Source organism: Rhinolophus hipposideros, assembly GCF_964194185.1.
Source record: "Rhinolophus hipposideros genome assembly, chromosome: 3".
In the NCBI taxonomy this organism is placed as follows: Eukaryota; Metazoa; Chordata; class Mammalia; order Chiroptera; family Rhinolophidae; genus Rhinolophus; species Rhinolophus hipposideros.
This window is the reverse complement of record NC_138049.1, coordinates 29,466,165-29,493,817: the sequence shown is the minus strand read 5'-3', so window position 1 is coordinate 29,493,817 and position 27,653 is coordinate 29,466,165. Positions and strand designations below refer to the sequence as shown.

Below are 27,653 nucleotides of genomic sequence, written 5' to 3'. Positions count from 1 at the left end.
AGGAAGAAACAGGCTCCTGTTAAATGGGGTGTGTCTGGAGTGACATCTGTGCCACAGAACTGCAGCATGGGCAATAACTTTAGAAGCACATCCTGTAAAAAATAAAATAAACAAAAAATATAAAGCGTATGGGGAGAATGCTCAATAAATATTGCTTATTTACTCAGGTATTTTGTCTTTCCAGCCAGACTACTGCATAAGAGAATCTATGTGTGCAAAAGCTGGGGCTGGGGTGGGTGGTAGGGGAGTTGGTGGGATTGAAACTGAAAGGCAAAGGACAGCAGGAAGTACACTACTAGCAAGAAGACCCCTATTTGTAAGAGGAAATAAAACAGTACTAATAATGACGTGTGTATGCATGTACACGCACACACACACACACACACACACACATATAGGCATGCAAATAAAAAGTGATATTTTAAAAGTGTAGGCTAAAGTAAATGTCATCTTTATGTACAAAACTCTGATAAAGTGTTGGCAAGGATATGGAGCAACTAGGACCCTCCGATATTTCCCATGAGAGTGAGTAATGATACAGCTACTTTGGAAAGCTGTTTGGCAGTTTCTTCAGCATACATTTACCTTTTGACCCAGCAAACATACTCCTTCTCTTGGTATTTATCCAAGAGAAGTGGAAAGACACATCCATACAATTGTTTGTACTAGAAGGTTTGTAGCAACGTTATTTATAATAGCCCTAAAAATGGAAACAACAAAATGTTCATCAGCCAGTAGAGGGATAAACGAAAGGTGGCCCATCCATACCATGGGATGCAGTGACTGCAAAGGGGCCTGAGGGAGCTGTGGGGAGTAATGGAAGTTTCTAAATCTCAACTGTGGTGGTGGCTGAAAGACTGTAGATATTTCTAAAATTCATTGACCTGTACACTTAAAATGAATCAATTTCAGAAAATTTTAGTAAATAAGAATTAAAGCTAAAGAGAGAGAGAAAGGGAGACAGAGAGAGAGAGAGACCGAGAGAGAGAGAGAGAGAGAGAGAGAGAGAGAGAGAGACCCTAAAAGAGAACAGAAGGTTTGGGTAAATGGACTGGACCAGTTAACAAGCATAATTTGTTCACATCTTATATCGGGTTAAATCTCCTGAAGGTATTATTGAACCCCAGATACACAGAGACATGAATAAATACAATACACGAAGACTAGTTAGTTCAGAACACTGAACTGAGCCCCCATCACAGTGTTACATAAAGTTCTGTACCTTGAAGCCTAATGCAGGGCCTTGTAAGAAGTGTCCCCAGGTCCTTAGGAACTTTGGGTTACCTTATTATAATGTAATAAGGAAGCCTTTATTTCCCTAGCTTGCTGAAGTGTTAGGTTGGATGGTAATTACATATCCTTATTTAATTCTGACAGTACCACTATAAGACAAGGTCAATGGACGGAGGAGGAGCCGAAGTGCTTCAGCAGGTGTCAGATTGGATTGTTAATATGGAATCAGAAAATTTAGAAAATACTGGTGTATTTTCCTTGGGATCCATATACATATACTTATTTATATTTAAACTACTTCTTTATTATCAATAGAAAACATGATTATGGTAGAAAAGTAGAAAGTACGTAAGCAGAGACAGAGACAGGATGACTGCCACCCACTAAACCCAAACCAGAAGGTTACCACCGTGGTACTTACCAGCCTAAGTGGATGAATTCAAGAAATATTTACTGAGAACCCAGTGTACAGCAGGCAGCGGTGTGGGGCACAGGTGAGATGATGACCTCAGGCCAAAGTAGACATGGTTTCTACCTTCACAACTTGTACAGTCCCACCAGATTGTTTTTCTTTGCTTATACGTTAGAAAATATACGTATTTTGTAATTTTAAAATCACCCTGCACAGACGGTTTTGTAATCCGTTTTTATTTAGTAACCTGTGACTTTTCATTTTAATTATAGAGTGTGATGTAAAAGATTATGGGGACCTGCCCTTTGTTGATGTCCCCAATGACAGTCCCTTCCAAATTGTGAAGAATCCAAGGTCTGTGGGAAAAGCAAACGAGCAGCTGGCTGGTGTGGTGGCAGAAGTCAAGAAGAGTGGAAGGACCAGCCTGGTCCTGGGTGGAGACCACAGGTCCTGTTTAATGATGATGTTTATGGGAATTGGGCACAAAAGGCATACAGCCAGGGTAACCAAAACTTGAGAAAGAAAATATGGAAGGAGAAGCATTGATCAATAGTTCATACTGATTTTTCTGCCTTTAAAAAAAATTTCTTGGTTACTACTTTATTTTGGAAACAGACTATCTAAAATCTTGCATTACCTTCATTACAGCAGAAAATACATGAAATATGAATTTCAGTAAAATAGTCAGCACAGGCTTACATTTCTAAATAAATAAGCACTGAGAAATGCATAGTCAGCTTATTGTACTTGATTACCAATAAAGGGATAACCCATTTAGGTCAGCATTTAAAGGTGTTTTCCATTATAAAAGTAATAATTATAGCATTTTTGAAACACACACACATATAAAAGAGAAAATAAAACAGAGGTAATTGTAATTCCCTAACAACCATTTCAACTGGAATTGAAAATCTGGTGTATTTCCTTGCCATTTTTTCTCACTTGTATTAGGTTGGTGCAAAAGTAATTGCAGTTTAAAAGGTTAAAAATAATTGCAAAAACAGCAATTACTTTTGCACCAACATAATACATGACTTTGTCTGACAGTTGTGAGTGTGTGTGTGTCTATGTGGTAGTCTATGTTTTGTTCTTAATCTACAGTACAGATTTCCTTATGTTACTTCATGATATACATAAGCATAAGTTTTTACTCGTGCATAAGTTTCCATTAAGGCATTATATCATTATACACGCACATGTTGTCAGATATTCAGGTTATTTTCAAATTTTCACCATTACAAATAATGTGGCAAAAGTAGTTTTTGTGCATGAGCCTTTTTAATGTTTACTCTTAAGGTCCCAAAATAAGTTACCAGAAGTGTGACTAGATTAGAAAGTATAAACATTACAATGACTCTTGATGCAGGAGTCAAATACTTCCACTCCCTCACTTTTTTCTTCCAAAACCAAACCCTTAGCAAGGCTTCTGTGACAAACTGCAATTAAGAAATTGGGCCTCTCTATTTTAAGTGGAAAAAAATTTAAGTGTAAATTTTAAGAGTGCCATAAAAGACAAGAAACCTAAAGAGAAACAAACATCAAGACGAATAATCAATGCCAGAACATCAAGGCATGACTGCTTCCACCTGGAGAATCGAAAAGTTCATGATTCTCTGAATTCTACTTGCAACATTTATGAGTGGATGGATATAGGCATTGTATGAAAAACACTAATCTTTTAGCTGTTGTGTTAGGTAATACTTAGCTGTTCCATTCAGGCAAATTTTCTGGAGCTTGGAGTGTTTCAGATGAACTGTAGAGTCTGGACCAGTGTAAGAGTGGGTCTTTAAATGTTTGGCAGGAAACTAGGAAGTTCAAGCACAGTATCTGAGCGTTGAACAGAGTGAGTGCGAACCCGGAATATACTGGCTAAAGTGGATATAAGGATGACTGAGAGATGCTTTCCAATTGTAAAGAATTAGATTTAAGAAAAAATGGAAGGACTCTGTCATAATTCACCCGGGGTAATCAAATATTTACCAAGAGAGATGAGACTGCAGAAAAGAAACCTGCTGTAACCCTGAAAATGGAATAGTGTATCATGCTAAGGAATTTCTTGTGTGCCCAGTATTGTTACACAAGTTCAATTTTTGGTGAAACTAAAGCTGCAACTTTAGTCGACGATGGTTTCGAAAAAAAATTACAAATTATTTAGTAATGTCTTGATGTAAATATAACTTGTTAGTAAACATTAAGTGTAAGCTCTCTACTTTCTCTATTGTTTTCATTATTTAGTTGGTATCTTCAATTTAAAACCTATGAGAAATATCAGCCACTTTGACTTAAAGGAAAATCAAGCAAGAGCACTGAGTGAATAATATGATGTATGTGATGATACTGCAAACCTGACATTCCAACTTTTTCCTCTAAAGCTTGGCGATTGGCAGTGTATCTGGCCATGCCAGGGTCCACCCGGATCTCTGTGTCATTTGGGTGGACGCTCACGCCGACGTCAACACTCCACAGACGACCTCAAGTGGGAACTTACATGGACAACCTGTGTCCTTCCTTTTGAAGGAACTAAAGGGAAAGGTAAAAGGCTGGTCGCTGTTCTATTATTACAAAATAATAAACTTTAGCAGAAGTTTAGGAGGTGGAAGGAAGAACCCCTGTGCCATCTGGTTCTTGGTATAATCTCAAACTGTTTTCTCACAGCCCATAAGCAACGGGTTGGCGGATAAAGGTGGTTTAGTAGGTGGGGCAGAGTTTTATAAGCAAGTTTGCAGAGCTTCAGAGGTTAAGATATATGCAGTCCGACAAGTGTCCTTAACTTTCAATGTAAGATTTGTTCAAGAGAAGCATATATAACCAAATGGAAACATTGCAATTTTAGATCCCTGATATACCAGGATTCTCCTGGGTGACTCCCTGCATATCTGCCAAAGATATTGTGTATATTGGCCTGAGAGACGTGGACCCCGGAGAACAGTAAGTTTATTCCTTGATGCGACTTACCATCCTTTTTATCCTTTTGAGTGCTAGGTATACTGGCCAAAGCAAGGAAAAAAAATTATTTTAAGCACCAAGTCTATATATCTATACTTAAGTCTACATATATTTATATAAATACATGTACATACAAATATATGTGTTCAGATGATTTTTATCTTGATTTGTTGTTAAATCATATTGATATATACACAGTTTACAGAATTTAAATATTTTATGTATCTTACCACATTGATCTTTTTCTTGAAAGGAACTAAGAGGGTATAAAGTCGGCCTCCTTATTAATTATAGATTCTCTTAATATCTCCTCTTTCATAGCTACATTTTGAAAACTCTGGGTATTAAATTCTTTTCAATGACTGAAGTGGATAAACTGGGAATTGGCAAGGTGATGGAAGAAACCCTCAGCTATCTAGTAGGAAGGTACGATATCTTGCTCTTGCATGTGTGTGTGTGCGCTTCTGTAACCTAAATATGATTAAAAGAACTTGCTACTGACACTAACGGATGGAAGTTAATAATAAAGCCTTTATGTAAAATCACAGAACTTCACTCAGTTACTTTTTTATAAAGAAAGGTAAAAACCATATTTATCTACTATTAAGACAACATTAAACTGAACTCTTTCCCCACCTCTTAAAAGAAAGAAAAGGCCAATTCATCTGAGCTTTGATGTGGATGGACTGGACCCATCTTTCACACCAGCCACTGGCACACCAGTCATCGGAGGTCTGTCTTACAGAGAAGGCCTCTACATTACAGAAGAAGTTTACAAAACAGGTAGGTATAAATCTGAGTGAATGAAGAAGCAAGTATATACATGGCCAATAGATCCGAAAATCTATTGATCTGAAAATCAAACGTCTATTGACACTTTCAGAATGCCCATCACATGAGGCAAGAACTAAAGTCGTTTCAGTTGGACACAAACGCTTTGCACTCCTGGAAAATATTTCAAAGATACTGAATTTAAAATGTCAACTATTTAATGAATTACCTTATTTCCATTTGTTGTTGTAGGGCTGCTATCAGGATTAGATATAATGGAAGTGAACCCATCTCTGGGGAAGACACCAGAAGAAGTAACGCGAACCGTCAACACAGCAGTAGCAGTAACCCAGGCTTGTTTTGGAGTTGCCCGGGAGGGTAATCATAAGCCTCTTGACTACCTTAACCCACCTAAGTAAATGTGGAAACAGTATGGAAGAATCTCACAGCTAATGACATGATTAGCAAATCTAAGAATTTATTGACGCTCACAGTCAGCCTCTTAAATATTTGGTGTTTCAGAAGAATGTTTTGCCTTAGTAAATATTAATACAATTAATAAAAACTGCATCCATTCCTTCTCAGTGTGAAATTCAACATTTGGAAATTCAAAGTTTTGTAAAATTAAAAAGCTTGTATTTCCTATATAAGCCCCCACACATAATACAATTGGATTCCTGATATCGGGAGATAAAACTACCCTACCTGAAAAGGGACCATATTTCCATGTTGTTCAAAAGATGTGATTTTTATAATAAACTCTTTATAATAAGATTCTAGCATGTCTACATGATTCCAAATATATGCAAAATACACACACAAACACACACACACGCATCCATCCTGCTTAAAACTACTAAAAGGATTTAAAAAGCCACAGTGAAATCATCATCCCCAAAACATCGTTAAGACCTTGGTGAAACTAAACTCTGGCTCTGGTTTTTTTCATCTGTAAAATGGGTAATCCTAAGGCTTGCGTAATCTCCACATTCATTAATGTTAGACGACCATTTTTTTTTTTTTTCTAAACCTCAAAAATGGTGTTGGTTTATATTTTGAGCATAGTAGCCTCTGGGAGGTAGAAGAAAGAAATCAAAATGCTATTTGTTTCTAAGATCTGCTAATTCAGAGAGGGGTTTCACTTAATATTATCTGTGATTTCCAAACACCCCATCCTTCACTCATTGCAATTACACTGTCTCTCATTAGCTGAAATCTTTAAACAGTCCAGAAAACTCATCTTGGCTCTGGAACATAGTGAGAAGAGTGGAATAAAATAAACGAGAGTAAACTATGATCAAAACCATGACAGCAAACTCCTCTGCTTCTCCCACACTTGTGCAGAACTCGTGTGGATTGTAAGGAAGCAGGCCCCAGGAAAGGGGCCTTTTATTGCTGCTGTTGCAATAGCCACATCAGCCTTTACCATGCAGCTCAGATTTTTTTAATTGGGGAATATTGAGGAACAGTGTGTTTTTTCAGGACCCACCAGCTCCAGGTCAAGTCGTTGTTTTCAACCTAGTTGTGGAGGGCGCAGCTTCACTGGCCTGTGGGAATCGAATAGACAACCTTGATGTTACGAGCACTGCACTCTAACCAACTGAGCCAACCGGCCGCCCAACAGCCCAGAATTTTAAACCTAACTATTGACACTATGGACTTTGTAAGATATTTTACTGAATTCCTTTCAGATAAGAGCAATTATGCGGGATCTTGCTTTAGAGTATGTGTATTGTCCAATATAGTAGCCACATGTGGTTATTTAACTTAATTAAAAATTAATAAAATTTAAAATACCATTCCACGTTTCAAGTGCTCAATAGGCACATGTTGCTACTAACTACGGTATGAGACAGCACAGACAGAGAATGTTTCCACCATTGCAGAAAGTCCTACTGGACAGAGCCACATGACAGTTACTATTCATTTAAAAACAAGTAACAAACAGGACTTTCAGGATGTAATGAAGAAAGGCACCTTCCCCCCCACCTCAGGCACATTCTACACCCAAATGAAACTTCTGTCTTCTATTAATTAATGTCTCCGATTAATTCTAATTCTTTTAAAAGCCTATTTGGGGAAAATCATATTCCCATTTTAAGCTAGATAGGAAAAAATTGAACTTTCAATAAATTTATTGGAATGTATATGTCCTTGAGAAAGTGATACTAATTTTCACTTCCGTTTTTCTATTTGTATAGTAGCAGTGTCACAATTATTCCCATTCTACGATCTCAGAGCAATATATTCCTTGAAGTAGCAAGACTGTATTGAGACTAACAGTAATACTTGAATTCATTTCTAGCGTCAAATTTCTGAAGAATTTTCACAATAGCCTAGAAAAATTACTTATACCATTATATAAATTTTAGGCTGGACTTGCATGGCAAATAAAGAATCAGAGATTATAATAATATAATCCACAACAAAGATAAACATCGAGGAAGAATGTATTTGGAAATAAAAATTTGAAGTATAGTTGGCTATAAACTTCACTAATTCTTTCTTAAAAAAAACAAGCTACTCCTAATTTCTAGGTCAATGCCAGTTACTGACTGTACTATACAACCCATGGAAGCAGCCACATTCTGTTACTACCCAGCCAACACACTGCCTAGAACACAGCAGACATTCACTCAAATTGAGTAACCAATAGAGAGTATATTCATTCAACAGATTTTACTAATTATTTTTCAAGTCTTACAATAATAATGCCATTTCCCCCCAAAATTAATATTGTCTGTCAATATCCAATAAACTCTAAAGAACCAAAATGTACACTGCATTTAAAAAATAAATAAACATTTTAAGATTATAAAAGTTCAAAGAATTATATCAGCTGCCAACTGAGTGTAAACCTGGAAAAGCAATTTATTTTTAAAAACAGATTGGAGAATTGCCATTTACGTATGACTTTATTAAGTTTATGCATTTCTAGCTATGTTATTTACTTACATAACTTCCAACTCTTTTCATACACTAAATTCAAATCTACAGCAAAGGGAGAAACTTGCCAATCTACCTCGATAGGAACATTAGCTCCTTTACTTGGAAATCTACAATAAAAATTTTAAGCCATTTACAAAGAATATGAAACCATTTGCTCCTGCAATGCAATGAAATCTACATTCTTTATTGACAAAAATCTCTTATCCTAAAGATACATCAAAAGAGCTTTATGTATAAAAAGATTTGTAGTAACTATTTTTCATGTGTGATGCCTTTAATAGTGTATTTGAAGACTGAATAAGTCATTAACAATAAAAAATAAAAACAAAACCAATGGCTAGAACAGGAATGACTGAAAGTAACTAATAAGTCATTTGATCATAGACACCTCCATGCTCCTAGGCAGCTCTAATAAACTGTTATGGTTATGAAAAACATGTAGCTTACTTGATCTCTTAGAGACATAAGTATATATAGGGAGATAGGAGTTACAAGGTGTCAACAGATTCACCATTTGAATCAAAATAAAACAATCTGAACTTCACCGCTTCTACTACATCACTATGTAGCATAATCGTGTTCAGATTTAAGAGATCTGAGTCCAGTTTCAAAGACAGATGTATTTCCATCTTCACCACAGCACACCCTGACTTCACTGAGTCCCTGGTAAAGACACTGGCACCTGATTAGACTGAGGAGCTGGAGACCCACTATTTATGGCTTGTGGAGGCACTGTAGCTGGTTCCATCTTGCTGATGTGTGTGATGAATCGAAGCCGAAGTTTTAAAGCTGGTTTTAAATTACAAATAATCTTCTCTACCTAAGAAATGAAAACACATTAAAAATATTTTAACAAGAGAATTACAATTTGCCACCTTTTAAAGAAGTAATTTACACATATCCTGAGACAATAAACTAGGAAGTGGAGTGGATGAGAAGGTTCTCTACATGTTTTGTGCTTTAACAAAAGTAGATATAATTATTTCTCTCACATGAGAAAAAAACGTGTGCTCCCTCACACACATTATAGCGATGTACATGTGTATGTACATTATCTATCTATATATGCATATACTTACAAAAGCACACCCACTTACCTAGCTACTGAGTCATCATACTGCCAAAAGCTAGTATAGTTTATTTACACTGGAAATTTTACACATGCAACAAGTGATCACCCTTTTAAAATGTCATCTTCACAGAAGCATGAAGCATGATTATATTTTGAAGTTCTTTGAATAATGTATGACTAACATTCATCTACAAAGCTAATTTTTTTTTGGTCTTGATTTATACTTGGAATTCAAACTAAATAATATCAGATCTACTCTTACTTAAAATACTGTAAAGAAATATATAATACATCAAGCAGTTTCACAGCTTTCTTAGCTTTACTCAAATGCCCTTTGACCTTGCTGGGAAAGATCAGCCCATTAACAATTTTTCCTTCCTGGATTCCCTTGTGTGAAAGTGTCTTAGGCCCAAATATAATGGAGATGTCTGGATTGGTTCCCAGTCAACTCTCCTTGACAATCAGGCTGAGGCATAAAGGACTCAGCACCCTCCCCGTTTCCCCAGCTCCAAGGAATGAATACAGGAGATGAGGATTCATATATTTACATGTCAGTTTACCTCCCTTTCCCATTATAGAAAGAAATAAAGTACAAAGGGGAAGTCATTTAACTTCATCTATGTGCCCTACCTCCACCCTTCTTAATAGCTGAGACTGCTTCCCAGATGGGAAATTCAGTTATGACTTTCCACTCTCAGACAGCTCTACTAGGAGGTGGTTTTTCACATGTTGAGTCAGAATGTGCCTCCCTTTAACTTCACCCGAGTTTACACGCCCTTTGAAGTGACACAGAACAAATCTAATACCTATTCCAAACGACAACTCTCCAAATAGGGAGGACATGAACAGTCCCTAGAACTTTCAAAATTCAAGTCAAGCATCTCTAGTTCCTGCAAATACCCTTATGAAATTATTCGCTGGACCCTCCTGCTTCAGGCTTCTTGTCATGCTGCAATTTGTCCAATGGACAAATTTGTCCAATTTGTCCAGTGCACCCTAATCACTGTGGGGAAGAGTAGGACCTCCTTTACTTATGACACACCTGTCTGGTCTTTTCAGTAGCCATACCATACTGTTTCTGCCTAATGAGATGAGTGTTAATTAACTAACTCCCTTAGGTCTTTTTCAGATGTCCTATTGCAAATATCAAGGGAGGAAAGTATGAGAAATTATAACATGTATTTAACTTTAACACTATATCCAGAATAGCACGTTCATATAGCCTAAAAAGGTCTAATATCAACCCTTTCTCTTTAAAAGAAAGTTAACAAAAACACACATCCAAGCAAAAAAGTCTTATCACCGTATGTGCAAGTTTTCCAAACTAAATATTATTAGAAAAATAATTAAAGTTAACTTACCTGCTCTTTTACGCTGTCACCAGTAAACATATACTTCATATGATACAGGAAGTCACAGATGGGATCCATGTAATTTAAATGGGGACTGCCCTTGTCTACATTCAGCAACATGTCATAAAATGCCACACCAATCTATTTAACAAATAATATAAAATTACTCAAATAGTCAGAAATGGTTCAATAGTTCGGCATGATGCAGTTGGACTCCATCCCAGTACTAGCACAGAGGAATACCATGTTTGTTGAAGAACATCACTGATGATACAAATCTCTGTGCACTTGGGAGCTATGACATGGCCTGCATTTAATAATCGAATCAATAGTGATACAAAACGCCCCAATAGGGCTTAAATGCAATTTCTCCTTATAACTTAGTAATTTTTCTTAAAATTAAAAGGTGCACAATCCCCTTTCTAGAAACTATCTCTCAATTTCCGGAATAACTGCAATCTCAGGGATCCTTTAGATTGTACTTCTTCGTTCTATTTGATGGCTCATACTTTAAGATTCTATTCCTGGATCATTTTCTTTTCTCTGCACTTTTGTTATAGGTGATTGACTTCATCCATTACCATGATCTTAATTAATTCCTCTGTACTATAGTGTAGGTTTTCAAATACATCTTTCCATCCTTAACTGTCTTCTCAACTTGATGATGGGTTTTCCCCCTGCATTTCCAACTCAACACATCCCACACCAAACTCATTATAGGTATACGAGTTCACCGGCACGCTAAATTCTCTAAAATCACTCTTCTCTACTAATGGGCACGCTAAATTCTCTAAACTGACTTCTTTACTAATGGTTATGATATGCAGTTTGAAAAACACTGGGAAAGAAACCTAAATAGATCTTTTAGAACTTAATTTGGTCACAGAAAATCCAAATTATATTTTACCTCTATCATACATCGAGTTCTCTCTTGCTGAAATCTTTGTAAAAATGGACCCACAAGATGGTACACATATAGCAACTGGAATTCAGTCTTCACTATAGGAAGAAGTACTTCAGTGAGAAACCTAAAATTTGAAGATAAAAATTTCTTGTGACTTAAAATCAGGTGAATTGTTTGAATTTTGTTAACACAGTCTATCTAAGTATTTGCAAAACTTGTAATAATTTTTTTAAAAAATTCCTTTTAATTTTTGGAACATTTCTATCAGGTTGGTGCAAAAGTAACTGCAGTTTAACAGGTTAAAAATAATTGCAAAAACCACAATTACTTTTCCACCAACCTAATAATTCATCTCACATCTCTCGCTTGTTCTTTTCATTTGATTGTTGAAATAAATTTAGATTTAAAGCCATTCTTAAAAGCAAAATTACTGAATGACAGAGGTAAATTATGTGAAATAAAGAGAAAAAAATGACATTCTCAAGAAATCTGAATCTAATTAATACCAATTTTATAGTCAAGATAAATAATCAGAAAATAGGTTAATATCAGTTACTCAGTTCAAAAGGCAACTTTTGGACTATATTCTGGAAAAAGCATAAATTTGACTAAGTTTCCTTAAAATGTAATAGAAAACAAAATACTAGATTATTACTTACATACACAAATTAATTTTTTTCAAACAATTCTGAAAAAAGAGGCTTTCTGATTATCTAGAAGTTCTACTTAACTCTTACTTTGCAAGTTGTTCCACTGAATGAGATATATACCTCATGTGTAAAAGATATTTAAAAAAATAAAACAAAAAAACGAAAAAAGTCAAATTTCTTTAAGAAATCATAATACCTACTTGGGAATGAGAGAAAGTTGCCCGATGCTAGAATGGTGCCACACAGCGTGTGCTAGAGCTAATGTATAGCTACAGCTCATCTCGGAGTAGGACTGATGACAAGCAGTGAAATCAAAGAGGCGGAATGGATAGCCAACCCACTCTGTTTCAGACGTCAGGCTGGGACTGCTGATAACGCTCACAATTTGATCATGAAGGACAATCCAATATGGCTCCTTTAAAACCAAAGGAAAGCCTGATGAAAAATATCCCTTATCTAGTCTAGTGTTCCACCCCATATCCAATATCACACTCACAAGCTTAAAATAATAGCACTTTCTCATTCTTTAATGTTTTCTACTTATCCAGCTTCTTTCTCTGAATAATGGAAATTTCAAAATCAAAACGGGTGGCTTCAGTATAAGTCAGTAACAACCTGGGAGAAGTGCCTGTGAGTTAGAGGGCTCTATACACGTCTGTGCTGTTCATTTAGCTCCTGATATTTGCTATACAATAAATCTAGCTTAACAATATTTACTATACTGACAATACTGGTACACATATGTAATTCAGAAACAAATATATTTCAGAGGTGTGTAAGAAAAAAGTGATTCATAGAGGTGCATAATCAGAAAAGTCTGGAGAGCACAGGGTCAGATAATATTACTGACATTCAAAGATACCACAACAGACAACTGTGTACTGCTGACTAGACACATGTAGAAGTCATGGAGGGGAGATATCACATGAGTGTAGAAGTCGGGGAAGAGTTCACTGAAGAAGCAGGCCTAAGCTGGCAAGGAATGAGTAAGCTTCAGAGATGCTGACAGAAAGAAGAAGGGTTCCGGCATAATGTCTTAATCTCTAACATATCACAAATACCTGAAGCATGTCTCAACAAGCATTATTTGCAAGAGCAAAGGCTATAGATACATAACATGTTAAGCGGTTGAAAGTAGATCAAATTTTAATGTAAAAACTAAGGGTGGATGGGTAAAGTGGGACCAATGGATATAGGGACACAAAAGTCAGGTAGATTTAATTAGATGTAATGTAGAAGGCAAAAAAAAAAAAAAAAACAACAGTCAGTATAGATTTTGAAGCAGTAACATGAAAAGTTAAAAAATATGAAAGATTTCATTAACTGCATGATGTCCTGTCATTCTTGTAGCTGCATTCCATTACTACATACAAATCACAACTTAACTCACTGGTAGGGCAGTGATGATCAATCCAATTGCATTCATCCATGCTGTGATATTCTCTCTTGGCACTAAAGGCTGACTACAAGAGGGAAAAATAATAAAAATGGTAAATTATGAAAACATTTTATATGGTTGAAAATGGATCTTATTTTGAGAACATACATAATTCAGAGGCTGACAATTGACCTACTCCAATAAAACTACAATAGCTTTTCATTACGTAAAAATTTAATATATGTACACAAAAACAAAATAAGGGTTTTGTTTGTTTGTTTTTTGGTTGTTTTCTTTAACAAATAGGCTGAAAGACTATTTCCACTTATTTATGTTTCTTATCTAATCATTATATCCTCCTTCATGACGGTCTTTAAGGAAGGAATCTTGAAAGACTTCCTATAGTGAGAAGTTAACATTATTCTTAAATTAAATGTCAAACAGCTAATAATAGAAGAACTGAAGTGGAGGGCTGGCCCAGTGGCTCAGGTGGTTGGAGCGCTTTGCTCCCACATGGGCCAGTGAGCTGAGCCCTCTATAGCTAAGACTGTGAACAACAACCCTCCCTGGAGCTGGGCTGCCAGGAGAAGCCAGAGGTTGATGTGGGCTACTGAGTGCTGCCTCGGCAGGCTACCGTGTTCCCCCGTGAGTGGCCAGCAGCCAGCGTGATTGGCTGGGAGCCATTGTGTATGGGTGAGAGCTGCTGTGAGCTGCGGCCCACCAGCGACCAACTACTGGGGAGCGCAAGGCTCATAATACCAGCATGGACCAGGGAGCTGTGTCCTACACAACTAGACTGAGAAACAACGGCTTGAACCGGAATGGGGGGCAGGGAGCGGAAGAAGGGGAGGGAAAGAAGTGGAAACAAACTCAGGTTTCTGACCCTGTCCAGGGCTCATTCCATGACACCAACATCACCAGAACAAGATCGAGAACCAAAAGATAGTTACTATCCAATGTGCATCAGCCTTGGGAAAAAGGTTTGTCTAACAGCTCCAAATAAAATATTCTCTTTACAAATAAACAATGAATCTTTCTGCAATGCAACAGGGATACACACCTTTTCAGGACGACATTTAGAAGAGCATTTCCAACTTCTTTGCCTGAAACAGTCAAGGCCATGAGCTCCACGCAAGTAACATGCAGCGCGTGGGCAGCCGGGTTGGGAAACTCATTGAATCTCCAGTCACAGTTTGGGAAAGGACCAGGAGATTTGCCAGCCATCGGTACAGACGATTAAAGCAATAACTGGTTATTCTGAGATTCATGGCTCACATTTGTATAGTGCTTTACAGTTTTCAAAATGTTTCACATGTAAACATTTCATCAGATCAATTTATCTGATTATGAAACCCCAAGAAGTGATTTATCAGAGACATTAAGAGGCAAATAAAACAAACTAAGTACAAGTAAGTTTGACATGACTAAAATGTATTGACAGCAACCGTGTAATCTACCATAAGATATAAATGGTTGGTCTTATAGAGAGTAGCTCTTATAAATGACATGATAGCTATACATGTAGTCAAGGTATTCCTAGGCTTCATCAATCAATTTATTTTAATAGTTATCGGGCATTTAACAAGAAAATTGCTTTATAAGTAATTCTTTTACTTCAGGAAATTAATTCATTTGTGTAGGAAAATAAATCATGCCTATTGATGTAAAATTGCTCTATCTAATTAATAATGGCATGGTATATACACATATTAATTATAGTGTACTGATAACTTAATACATTAAATCAAAATGAAGACATAAAAATACCAATATGGCAGTTTTTTCACTGAAAAAGAGAAAATAAGTTTTATTATTATCTATTAATATTTTTTTTAATTCAAGGATTTAAAGCTATAAAATTCTGTGTTCTCCAGTAGTAAACAGATGCATGTACTATAATACATAGTACTTTTAGTTAGAAATAGGATTGTTGCCTTTGAAACGAATCTTAGAAGGTCTGTTTTTAAGTATAAATTTTAATGGAGTGAATTTCTGCCTATCTGGCATGATACTGCTAATTGAAAATTTCAAAACCTTTATAGAAGTAAAAGTAAAAATGATCTTAAAAAAAATAAAAAAAAAAAGATCTTTATGAAACATGAAGTTTTGGAATATGTAAAAATACCACCTTGGAAAGACAAAATAGTCTATGTTCTCACAAATGAACACACAGTTATTTCTGAAGAATCTGGAAAACCATAATAAAAAGGATATTATCTACCAGTCTGCCAATCAATCTGCAATAGTAGGAGTCATCGGGGACCCAAGGATTTTCTTCCAGTGCATTCATAGCGCACTTCAGGTAAGTGTCACTTAGACACCAGCCCTGTGGTCGATTATCCTTGAGCGAGCCAATGATCGCATGGACAAGTTTTCGTTTGAGATATGCACGCTCTCTCAGATGCATTTCATAATAGTGCAGAGTATTATACAAATAAGTCACTGGACGATCTGCGAAGAAGAAAACAGATCACCACAATGTTTATCTGGTTACTGACAACCGTGAAAAACTTACCCTCTGTTTTTAAGATTACCAAAACCAGTTCAGAAGATTATGAAACTATTTCACAAATTATCAATTGCAGACAATGAATATTTTAATTTTAGGACAAGACAGAAGGCTTCCAATAACATATACGGGTTGTATTTAAGGATGTTCATTACACTCTGAGGTAGCTATTTCACTTCTGGAAATTTATCCTGCAAAAATGACACATGTGCAAAGAATGCCGCCACAGCTATGTTTATACCAGCAAAAGGTTAGAATAGCCTAAATCAGGGGTGTCCAAACTTTTTTCAATGGTTTTCACCAAGGGCCATATGTGGTAAAATACACAAACAGCTGGGCCACTCACTCGAGGTGAAGTACATATTGCCTCACCTGGTTTATTTAAGTAAACTAAATATATTTTTGGAATTTGCTGCGGGTCAATTAACAATGGATCATGGGCCGCAGTTGGCCCGCGGGCCTAAATGGTCAAAAACAGGGGACTGGTTAATTAAATTATGACATGTATGAGGCAGTTTTTTAAGTACTGATATAAAATACTCAACCCTAATATATTATAAAGGTAGAAAAGGCCAGGTGCAGAACAATGTGTATATTACATATTATTTGTGGGGGGGGGGGAACCAAACAGAGTATCTAAGGAAGAATACATATGAAACCGGCAATAGTGGTTGTCCATAGAGAAAGAAATCTGCTAGTTGGGACGACAGGGATGGGACGGACTACTTTTCACTGCATACCTTTCTGTATCATGTACATAATCCAAATGAAAACTGTTTTTAAAGAAATGCTCACTTGAACTTCACTCTGTAGTATTAAAACACAATTCAGACTTCTGCACTGGAGGAAGACATCTTAGATCAAGGATAAAGAGAGCTGCCCCCCAGATAAACACACTTTGTGTCCATAGTGGCTTCTCTGGAACTTCCACGCTTCGGTCACTGGCTCCACCATTCTCCAGTACCAGGCTTAAAACTTTAGAGTTGTCTTTGATTTCTTTCTTCTGATGTTCTCCTCATACCAGCCAACCAAGTCCTACTTCTTCCTTAACTATCTGTCTCGTCTTTCTCATTTCCAGTGTAACTGGATTTATCTAAAATAAATGCTTTCCATTTATGCCTTCCAGGCGATGACCTTACTCAATAACTTCTAGTTCATTCTTGATTATCTGCAGGTTATAAAGTCAAAACTTCTCAGTCTGGCATTTAAGGTGATCTACTGTCAGGTACAATATACGAATTTTCAAGTTAGCCCAATGGGGTGATTATTTTCAAAATGTTTTGTTTTTAATACCTTCATGATTTTTCCAAAGGATTCCTTCTGCCTACTAAGTTCTCTTCTCCTTTCTGTTTGTACAAATCACATACATCACAGTTCAAATCCTACACAAGAAGCCTGCCAAGATCCAATTAGTTCACAGTAACATAAGTCTGTTGTGAGCACATACATTTCTCCTTTTATACTCACTTGGCAATTAATCACACATCATGTAAAATAAGTCATCTCTTGCATATCACTGTTTTTTTGCTATTTAATACATTTACTATGATTATCTATTCACATTTTTATATTGTCTATTTTATACTTAATGGTATCATCACATAGCACGTACCTTCAAAACACTTTTATTAAAAGAAATTAAAATGAAACCTTAAGAATCATTATCACCCATATAGTCATGCCAAGCCTAGTTTGTTTGTTTTTTTATAGAGCTATTAGATGGAATTAAAACTTGAAAAAACTCACCATGAAATTTATATAAGCCTCCTAGGTGATCTAGTAGAGTCTCCAGCGATTTGGATACTGGAAGCAACTCTAAAAATCGGTGGATTACTATATCAAATACTGGCAGGAATCGGAGACACACATTTCCAAAATAGATGGGCAGATAGGGGGACTGGATCTGTACAGGAGGATCGACCTGCTCCGCCAGGCCCTCAAAATACAGCTTCTCTGGGTACTTCTGTGGAAGTGAGGAAATTATAAATGTTTAGCGCATCTGTTTTTATGCTCTTTAAAAAAGAGCTAAGTAAACTTGCCGTTTTTTAAAAGAATATGAAACCAACTTTGTTCCTACAAAGCAATGAAAGCCAAAGTCCTTTACTTGACAAAAATTTCTTATCCCAAAGATACACCAGAGATTACGTACACAAGGATTTATAATAACTCTTTTCATTTTGTATTGTAAGGACCCATGTCTACTAAAACTGCAGTTTTAATTTATTCTTAACTTTAGAGATACTCTAGAACCTTAAGGAAGTTTAGAAAGCTAACTTGCTTCTATACAGACCAGAAAGAAAACAGTAGAACTACAGCGAAAACAGCCAAGTCAGTTAGCCAAACACCTAAGTATGGTTTAAAAAGGATTAACTGAAGCACTAATTTGAATTGGTACCTTGTGATAATTCATGTGCTTGGTGTGCCAGTCGTTCTGTAGCCAGTGCTCCGGGGAATTTTCCTTAACAAAGTCACTTACTCGGTTTCTAAAATCATTTGGTTTGAGTAACAGCAACTGAATTATGAAGTAACAAACCTGGGCTTCATTTCCTTCATGACTACGCATGGCCTTTGGAGAACAACAGAAAAATTATATGAAAATGCCCAACAGAAGTATGGCTCTGCCACTGATACTCTAACTCTGAATACAGTAAGATCTTACTATATCTCTATTTTATCTTTTTATTTTATTGAATTATAGATTTATATCTTCCCCCCTAGTAGATTATAACCATCTTTATATCCTCCACAGCTATGAGGTTAATCTTAATCAACTAAGCCACCCCAAATATCATAATAGTATTAAAAAAAAAATGTAGTATTGTCCAGCAGGACAATGTCTTTTCTTAAAATTTTGCCTGAAATAGATATAAAAGTCAGAAGAAAAAACCATTTGAGGAATACCGGTGGCTATGAGAAACACTGAGTATGGTTATCAGCACTCTGCAAAGAAATGCACTGACTACTACTTCCTGCCTCTAGTGGGAGACTTTGAGAATCAACTCAGGGTCTAACTGCTTGTACTTCAGAGCATCACAAGGCCAGGACCATGTCTGTCTTATTTATTCTATACCTTTGTGCATAGAACATATCCAATACATAGTGACTGAATGAAGGAATAAAAAAATTGAAAGAAAAAAAAATTGGGAAATCTCTAGTTTCTCAGGGAAGTGATAGCAATGCTTGATTAAAGTATAATTTTTTTAAATCCTTAGAAGCAATATAGAGTAGATCAGTACAAGATCCATCAGTCATACATGCTTTGATCCAAAAGAGAATAAGATAGCTTAAACACTTAGTCTTGAGTAAGCATATTCTTACCAGGCAGAGAATTAATCTGTCCAATGTAACAATGTTGTACTTCCATACCATGTCATTAAGAATTTCAATGCATTTATTGAGTTGCTGACCCCCAGCTGATGTAGAGAACTCATACACCAGGAAATCTGCAAATGTTCTCACATGGGCTACCAAGGCCCTGGCTCCAATTCTTTCTAACACTCTGGAAAGCAGACCGTAAAAAATAAATTATACTGCTGTATGGTGTAACAGTTTGCCAAATGGAATGCAGATCTAGGTTTCTGGCTTACCTGTAGCCAATCTGATTAATATGATCTGTTTCCAAGAGCATTTTCCAGAGAAGACAAAGAAAGAGAGGAGAGCCTTGCACAGAAAAGTGGGTAATGATGGCGTTTTCATCGGTCATTGACTTCCACTTCCTATACTCCTCCTCCACGTTTTTTTTCAGATTAAAACGACTTTCTTGAGGTACATTATTTTGTTTGAAGAATGCCTAAAAGGAGGATCAAAAGTCTATTTCAATGGTTGTAGTAAAAAGAGTGCCGGCTATAAAGAAATGAGCTCTAGGCTTGACTCTGACACGAACAAACTCTTGGTGACCTCAAGCAAGTTAGTAATCAAAGCCCGAATTTCTATACTGGGAAAATATGCAGGCTTAACTAGATTATTGCTAAGCTTCCTCTCCTCGATCTCCCAAACAGAAATTCCAAGCAAGCCTGAATTCAAAGCTTCTTCAATCATCTGTTGATACTTCTGCTCACCTTTGAAAAAAAAAAAGAAAAGAAAGTGTATGTGCCCTTTGGTTACATATTTCAGTATCTCTGTAAGGAAAATCTATTATTCTAGCCCAATAGTTCTCAGAGTGTGGTCCCCAGATCATCAGTTTCAGCATCACCTGGACCCTGTAAGAAATGCAAATTCTTGGGCCCCAACCCAGTCCTACTAAATCAGAAGCTCTGCAGCTGGGGCCCAGCAATCTGTGTCTAAACAAGCCCTCCAGGAGATTCTGGTAAGTTTGGGGACTACTGGTCTAGCCCTATTAGTTAGAAGTTATAGAAAACAGATGTTTATCATGTCTAAAATTTTCTCCGCAAAGTTGAAGATAGTGAGGTTTTCCTTTCTCCACAGTTTAAAGGCCAAGTTGATAGTTTTTCTCTATGTGATGTTTTTTTTAATCCACTCGTGTACCATATGTGTATTCTGTGAAGCTCCATTCAATTGTATTTCTCCCCATTTCACTTCTATGAGAAAGAATTTTTCAGGTAATGTGTTAATTCCTACAAGATTCTAAAAGTGTTAACTAATAAGATGAAACCGTAATAATTACGGTTAAAAAAATTTTAGAAACATATCTAGTCTTAGACTAGGACAAGAAACAACTCAAGAATTTGGAATAACAAATTTTTTAAAATAAAAGCTAATTTTCTTTGGATGTCACCAAAACTAACTCCCTAGAATAACATTGTAAATGGGAAGAATGATTTCATATATATTCAATACGTAATTCAAGACCAAATTACCTGTAGTGGGCCTGGAAAACAACTCAGAGTGTGGGAAGCCCAGTTATGAGGAGTAAAACTCATGATGGTCTGCAGTATGTCTTTACACCAAGTTCCCTGAATTGAATCAGAGCCTGTAAAAAAATCTAAACAGAAACAAACAGATGTAATCCAAATATAAATGATTATATCCACAATTCATAAAGAGATCACAGAAAAAGTCACAACAATTATGTACACTCAGAGAATTTCACTGCAGTGTAATTTACTGCTTAAATAGTAGTATTTAGCTTAGGACCTAAATTAGAATGATATGAATTACCAAATTGGTAAATATGAACACAATTAGTAAAAGAAGACAAAAGACATCTGGAATCTTTTCTTTTTTACAGAGCACCAAATGATACATCAGCTGAACAGGCCAACCATGATTACTCATTTAGTTCACTCTGATGATGAGGTATTAGCATTCTTTTGAGCAAAGGGAATAGAATTAAGAAAGTAGATATCTTTTCTGGTGGTTAAAATAGCTATAGACTACAAGTGTAACAATCTAAATCAAAGCGTTTTATTTATGTAAAATAAGGTATTTTACACAAATGTATTTAAGGTTGCTAAATTCAGTAACTATTTCTTTAACACAGCAGTTCTCAAAGAGTGGGCTGTAGACTCTGTGGTCCCCAATATCCTTTCAAGGATTTGATAAAGTCAAAGCTATTAAAATAATACTAAGATATCACTGGCTTTTTTACTATGTTGACATGTGCACTGATGGTGCAAAGGCAATGATGGGTAAAAGTGCTGGCCCTCAGAACAAATCAGTGGGACCAAACCACACTGATAGCCATTGTAATTTTCACCACTATATGACCTCAGTGAAAAAAAGTGCCAATTCCACTTAATATCCTTAATGAAGTAGTAAAAACAGGATTACATTTCAGCCCTTACGCACACCTATTTTCAGTATCCTGTGTGATAAAATGGAAGTATGCATTAAGTGTTCCAGCTATACATCAAAGTATGAAGGGCATCTTGAGGAAAAGTATTTGTCAATTAATTATTCCATTATATTAGCTCTTTTTTTTCAGGGAATTCCAATTTTACTTGAAAGACCAAGTGACAAAAAACTATAGTTATTCAGACATGGGCATTAAGGAGACATTTTATTGCAAAATTTACAAAGGTAGCCTGTCACTTCAAGGAAAACAAATGACTGCATCTTTTACCAATCATAATATGTAACCATTCAAGTGAAAAATCAGAATTTTAGGAAACTTGTATCCATTACCATGAGTCCGATAGCTTTCCAAAACTTGAACACTTTTCTAATTAAATTTATAGTGATAGTAACAAATATAATTTTATGACACCGTATAATGAAATATGTCAACATTTACAAGATCTACATAACTCATTGAACCAATGTTTTCCAAAAACCAATTCATAAAGTTACAAAATACGCATGGATAAAAAAATGGACAGAATAGATCCAGATTATAATGTAACAGAGTGCAACATGTTCACTGATGGGATTTTGGATTCCACATTGCAACATTTAAGAAACTTGTCCAATTTTGTGTGCCATCGAAGAATACTCACAATTAACTGAAAAGGGTATTAAAATACTCCTCCCCTTTCCTATCTTATTTCTTCATTTACTTATACTTAGTATTGCAATAAATGAAATGTAGAAGCAAATATGAGAAACCAGTGGTCTTCCTTTACATCAGACATTAAAGAGAGATGCAAAAAATAAAACAATGGCATCTCTTCTGATTAAAGTTTTGTTTTGGAGAATACAGGGTCTATTTTTCATAAAAATGCTATTTATGTTAACATCTAAAAAGTTTATTTTGTTGTTTTTAAATGAATCAAATACATATTTAAAACTGCTATTTTAATATCTAATTAAGTAAATATTAATAGATATGATACATGTAAACAAAATCTGTGGGAATTTCAATTATATTTTTAATAGTGTAAAGTGGTTTTGAGACTAAAAAACTCAAAAACCACTACTGAAAAATGATGCAAGATGGCTGAAAACTCAACCTGGGTAAAATGATAGTACACAGAAGAACCTTCATTAAAGACTGAAATGGTGAAGACATCAACACAATTGTTTTTTCTTGAATAAATGAAAAGTAGCTTTTCAGTACGTTATCCCCTTCATAATCAGTAGGGAGCCAGCATGCCACTATAATTCATCTGTTTTTGGTGGCGGTGGTGGACCGTCACTGTACCTGTTACGTGCGTTGCTCTAGCTAAAGTCAGTATCAAGGCTCGGTTCAGTTCTTCAGATTCTGCAGACAGCACTGTTTTGGGATCGCTGAGGAAGCGTGTAAACTGTGGCTGTACCTCCGAGCTACCTAATGCTGTTATAAGTCTGAGTGCAGTGCTCTCAACACTGAAAGGTGACAGAACAAAAAGAAACATGAAAAAGTTAACTTGCACATAAAATTTCAGAATTATAGAATTAAATCTAATTCTAGGTTAATTACAGTGGAAAAACAGGCAAACTGTTATTTCCCTTCTTTGATTAAAAAAACCAAACTCCTCTTTCGTGTGAGATGAGCTTTGCTTAATTTGTTTTTGAAACCTGAGGTGCCAAATATTATAGCGAATACCACCTGACAATTTTGAACATTTGAAAAAGATAGCCTGTGGCCCATAGGACTGAAAAATTTCACCTGGATATACAGCATTTCAAAAATTACATTTATTTTTATCTGAAATATATGTTCACTTAGAGCACAATTAAAATGACATGATACTTTAACAGTAATCGGAAGTATATTTAAATCCAGTATCCTAAAGGGTTGAATTAGGACAAAACGTCAAAAATCTTGGAAATACTTATTATCCGCCCAAAGATCCCAAGGCAAGGACTCAACTATCTTAATAAATGTTTGTTTAAAAAGCTGGACTCTATTCATTCTATACTGGAAATAAAATGCTCCAGAAGAAGAGGAGTTTCATGACAAATGAATAAAAGTATTATAAGGTAAAGGATTCCATTCCTCATCTCCAACAAAGCTTCTAATAAGTCTTAAAGAAAGACAACCTTCAACAAGCTTACCAGAGATGAAGCTGGTTCTGGTTTGTTTGTGCAACTGCAGCCAATGTATGAAGATGACTCAGGAGCTGAACCCTGTAATGAGGCTGAATGTGGTGCATTCGGTAGCTGAACATCTCCAGAAGTGTGTGTAAAATTCCCCAGGCATGAGACTTGAAAACAGTTGGCAAAAGTTGACCTTGAGGAATAAGATAATTTAAGACAACAATCAGTAAAAGCTGTGCACTAAAAGATATCTGAAAAAAAGTCACACTGAGTAAAATGTACATAAAAATTTGATTGTGAACACACACACACACACACACACACACAGATGCATACATAGGTACACATATTTTCCAAATTTTCTCCATAATTTCTACTTTAAATGGAAGGAAAAAAATTCAGATCATAATTATGACACCAAGTTTTTTTTCCCTCTGGCATTTGACCACTGATTACTCAAGTTCATCTAGAAAAATAAAAGATACGGAAAATAAAATTCTAGCCTTCCTCAAGTCTCAGTTATCTTTCAAATTAATTTTATAAAGTGAATGTTCCCAATCTTTTGAAACATGAGGATCACTTTTTAATACACAAATTGTATCACACCTGATCTTATTCCTTCCTCCCTCCCAAGAAAGTTTTATTCAACTCTCAATTATATGATAAGAAGAGTAACTACGGTTAAAATTAAAATTATACTCTACTGGTGAAAAGTTAGAATTACCACGAATCAGAAAAACACTTCTGTATTGGAAAGAATCTACTATTTAGAACTGTGTAATAACTAACACATTATAAACTGTCTTCTGCATTGCAGGGAAACTCCTTCCATACTGCTCTTCACTGAGTACTCATTGCTGCCCCTAGCAAACCAGCAAGAGAGGCAAATGGGACTGTGATTTGCACAAAAGGATAGTGACCATGTCTGTCCTACACACTGTATCCCAAGCAACTAGCATAATGCCTTTTTCCTACCATCACTTTACTTAAAAATGTAACTCCCCGGACCTGCATACCTCCTATGCCTATTTTTTACTTTATTTTTCTCTATAAGACTTATCACCTGACATTTTCCAATTTCATTTATTTATTTATTGTCTGTCTCTCTCATTAGCAGGTAATCTCTATGATGACAGTGACTTCCGTATACTGTTGTATGCCAGCACCTAGAAGAGTACCTGCTGAATTAATGTATGGATTAATAATGGTTATAAACACTAGACAATCTTGGCTTACTGATAAATCCTTTGATGCCCAAAGACTCTATTTCCATATAGACCAATAAACGACTGTAAGTTTCCACTAGGGCTGGAGCCAAGGCCACACTGGACTTTGCATGAGCAAGTTTTATCACTCTCGTAGCAATGCTGTGGATAAGGCTAGGGAGAAACAAAAGGAAAGAAAATAAAAATCCACATTTTGGACATAAACACAGGGGTTATTCTACTTATAGGGAACTTAGTATAAATCTGAACTTAAATATATGAAATGATTCAGTTCCATTTTAATCATTCAAGCTGTGCAGGACACTTGGTAGTGATGCATGGTACAGCCCGAGACTAATTCTGGTTTCCATGGTGCTTTCAGTGTGTATCAGGATCCCTCTACTCACAGAAAAGAAGAATTTGGGTATAACTCATAAGAACATGCTTGAATGGATTCAGTCTGTTTTTCTTTTTTAAATACGTAACTAGAACCATTTGAGAAATTTAACTTTTCTAACAGAATTACTTAATAAAACACTGCTAAGACCCAAATGTTAGGTTTTAACAGAGCTTTCCTCAACTCTGCCACACATGCTTTGACTAAAGCACGTGTAGTTTGATCACAGTGTTTACCATTTGGAACAGCATGGTTTTTCTAGAACTGAAGACCTGCCTGGAGGCCCACAGATGAATTCTTTGACCTATAGTGTTTGAAGTTTGAGCCAATACCTAAGAGCTGAAAGACTAGAAATAAAGATTTGAATTTCTAGCCCCTCTCAAAAAATCGAAAAGAGCTAGCCATACTGGTCTGCGTTCCTGCATTACAGAAGTTAGCTAAAGTGGCAGCACTATGAGGGGAGTCCTGTATGCTCCAGTCTGCCTCAGGCCCCTCCACCCACATGCTTCCACATACACTAACATCTGGCTCTCCCATTCAGCCCTAGGTGTCCCTCATTTACATTATCAGCTTGGTTTTAGTGGCACATGAGGTTCTAGAATCACATCCAACAGAATGTTTCTGTCTTTCAGAAACCATAATGGCAATTCTAAAAGTGCCCTTATTTGTAATTAATACAGTTAAGGCATTACAATTTTTATATCACTGGACTCAGCAATTCCACTTCCAGCAAATTATTTAATGAGAATGTAATAATGGATAGATGCAGGCAGCCATAAAGACAGTCTTTATGAAAGCCCTCTTTATAAACTAAGACATTTTAAATAACCTCAATGTCCAACAATGTGGAACTGGCAAAATAATCATATGTAGCATCACAAGACTTCTTTGTTGCAACAGATATTTTTGAAGAACACTAGACCTAAAAAGGTGCTTGATCAATTATTATGGGGACAAAAAAAGTTTTAAAATAGTATTGCAGTAAGCCTATTTTGTGTTAAAAAATCCATAAATGTATATACTTATACATACAATAAAAGACTCAGAATATACACAAAATTTTTTTACACATCTCATGGAGAGATTATAACAACTGTTGTTTTTTTTGGGGGGGGGCATTATTTGTATATTCTAGAAATCCTATAATAACAATGATCGTTTTGTAATAAAAAACTAATTATTCTTAAAACATGAACCTGACCATAAAACACACAAACATAATCATGAAAGCAAGTCTATACTATACTGACATCAATTCCATGACACAGGACCGAATGAACAGAACGTACCTCATTTTGGCATGAACTGTCAGTGAATCCAGGAGGTTCATTGGTAAGGGAGTAATAGATCCTGAAGCCAAACAGCTCGTTCCAGGAAGAGGTATCCTCATAATTCCATTTCCATAAATAGTTTCTACGAGAGCTCCCATGGGTAACGTAAAGCATTCTGAATTTGTTGAGTATGCATTACACAGCAGGGCAATCTTATAGTCATTCATTTGTAAACTCTTATTTCTAAGACTCTGCTGTAGGAACCTAAAATTTCAAGTCCCATTAATCAGAAAAAATGCAAATAATATTTAACTTGCATTTAAAAAAATTAATACCATGCAACTATTTACTATCTTTATTCCTGTAGGCTTTATGGTTTCTGCCCAAAATGTAGAGTAGAAACACATAAAAAGTTTAAATAGCATTTCAGAAAGAATTTAGATAATTATAAGTTAACAATAAATAGGTATTTGTAAGTAGGTACTACATATACAGCACTAAAATTCAGAAGTGAAGAAATAACTCAAAAATTCATGAACTAGGTTTCTACTAATTTCTATGCCTTCATTATAGACGCCACTATGAAAAGATAGCTATGGTGCTTTTCATTTTCATAAAATGAAAGCTACATGACTATCCTACAGTCTGCTGTGAAGAGATTTGGCAATCCTTTTCAGAAGTTCTGGGTGGGAGGTTCAGCTATTCCTAACACCCTTCACTGAAGCCCAGACCTATCTAAAAAGGGCA

At 35.8% G+C, this 27,653-nt stretch overlaps 2 protein-coding genes across 4 annotated transcripts in view; one reads left to right on the top strand and one right to left on the bottom strand.

Annotated features, from left to right (window-relative positions):
- Positions 1 to 6,129, top strand: part of ARG1 (arginase 1) — a 150,103-nt gene extending 143,974 nt beyond the window's left edge. For both annotated transcript variants that reach the window (XM_081045241.1, XM_081045240.1), the window contains 6 exons: positions 1,918 to 2,092; positions 4,018 to 4,177; positions 4,479 to 4,573; positions 4,913 to 5,017; positions 5,238 to 5,374; positions 5,615 to 6,129. In XM_081045241.1, the coding sequence (XP_080901367.1) occupies positions 1,918 to 2,092; positions 4,018 to 4,177; positions 4,479 to 4,573; positions 4,913 to 5,017; positions 5,238 to 5,374; positions 5,615 to 5,781 (839 nt within the window). In that variant the 3' untranslated portion in view covers positions 5,782 to 6,129. The remainder of the gene's footprint in view (positions 1 to 1,917; positions 2,093 to 4,017; positions 4,178 to 4,478; positions 4,574 to 4,912; positions 5,018 to 5,237; positions 5,375 to 5,614) is intronic.
- A 1,897-nt stretch (positions 6,130 to 8,026) lies between these two features.
- The window catches only part of MED23 (mediator complex subunit 23), a 40,769-nt gene continuing 21,142 nt past the window's right edge, over positions 8,027 to 27,653 (bottom strand). For both annotated transcript variants that reach the window (XM_081045231.1, XM_081045232.1), the window contains 16 exons: positions 26,925 to 27,170; positions 25,270 to 25,412; positions 24,052 to 24,226; positions 23,216 to 23,379; positions 20,994 to 21,118; positions 19,764 to 19,966; positions 19,495 to 19,675; positions 18,572 to 18,742; positions 17,923 to 18,139; positions 15,882 to 16,118; positions 14,728 to 14,893; positions 13,680 to 13,752; positions 12,490 to 12,704; positions 11,643 to 11,763; positions 10,745 to 10,876; positions 8,027 to 9,131 (listed from right to left, as the gene is read on the bottom strand). In XM_081045231.1, coding sequence (XP_080901357.1) covers positions 8,964 to 9,131; positions 10,745 to 10,876; positions 11,643 to 11,763; positions 12,490 to 12,704; positions 13,680 to 13,752; positions 14,728 to 14,893; positions 15,882 to 16,118; positions 17,923 to 18,139; positions 18,572 to 18,742; positions 19,495 to 19,675; positions 19,764 to 19,966; positions 20,994 to 21,118; positions 23,216 to 23,379; positions 24,052 to 24,226; positions 25,270 to 25,412; positions 26,925 to 27,170 — 2,737 coding nt within the window. In that variant the 3' untranslated portion in view covers positions 8,027 to 8,963. The remainder of the gene's footprint in view (positions 9,132 to 10,744; positions 10,877 to 11,642; positions 11,764 to 12,489; positions 12,705 to 13,679; positions 13,753 to 14,727; positions 14,894 to 15,881; positions 16,119 to 17,922; positions 18,140 to 18,571; positions 18,743 to 19,494; positions 19,676 to 19,763; positions 19,967 to 20,993; positions 21,119 to 23,215; positions 23,380 to 24,051; positions 24,227 to 25,269; positions 25,413 to 26,924; positions 27,171 to 27,653) is intronic.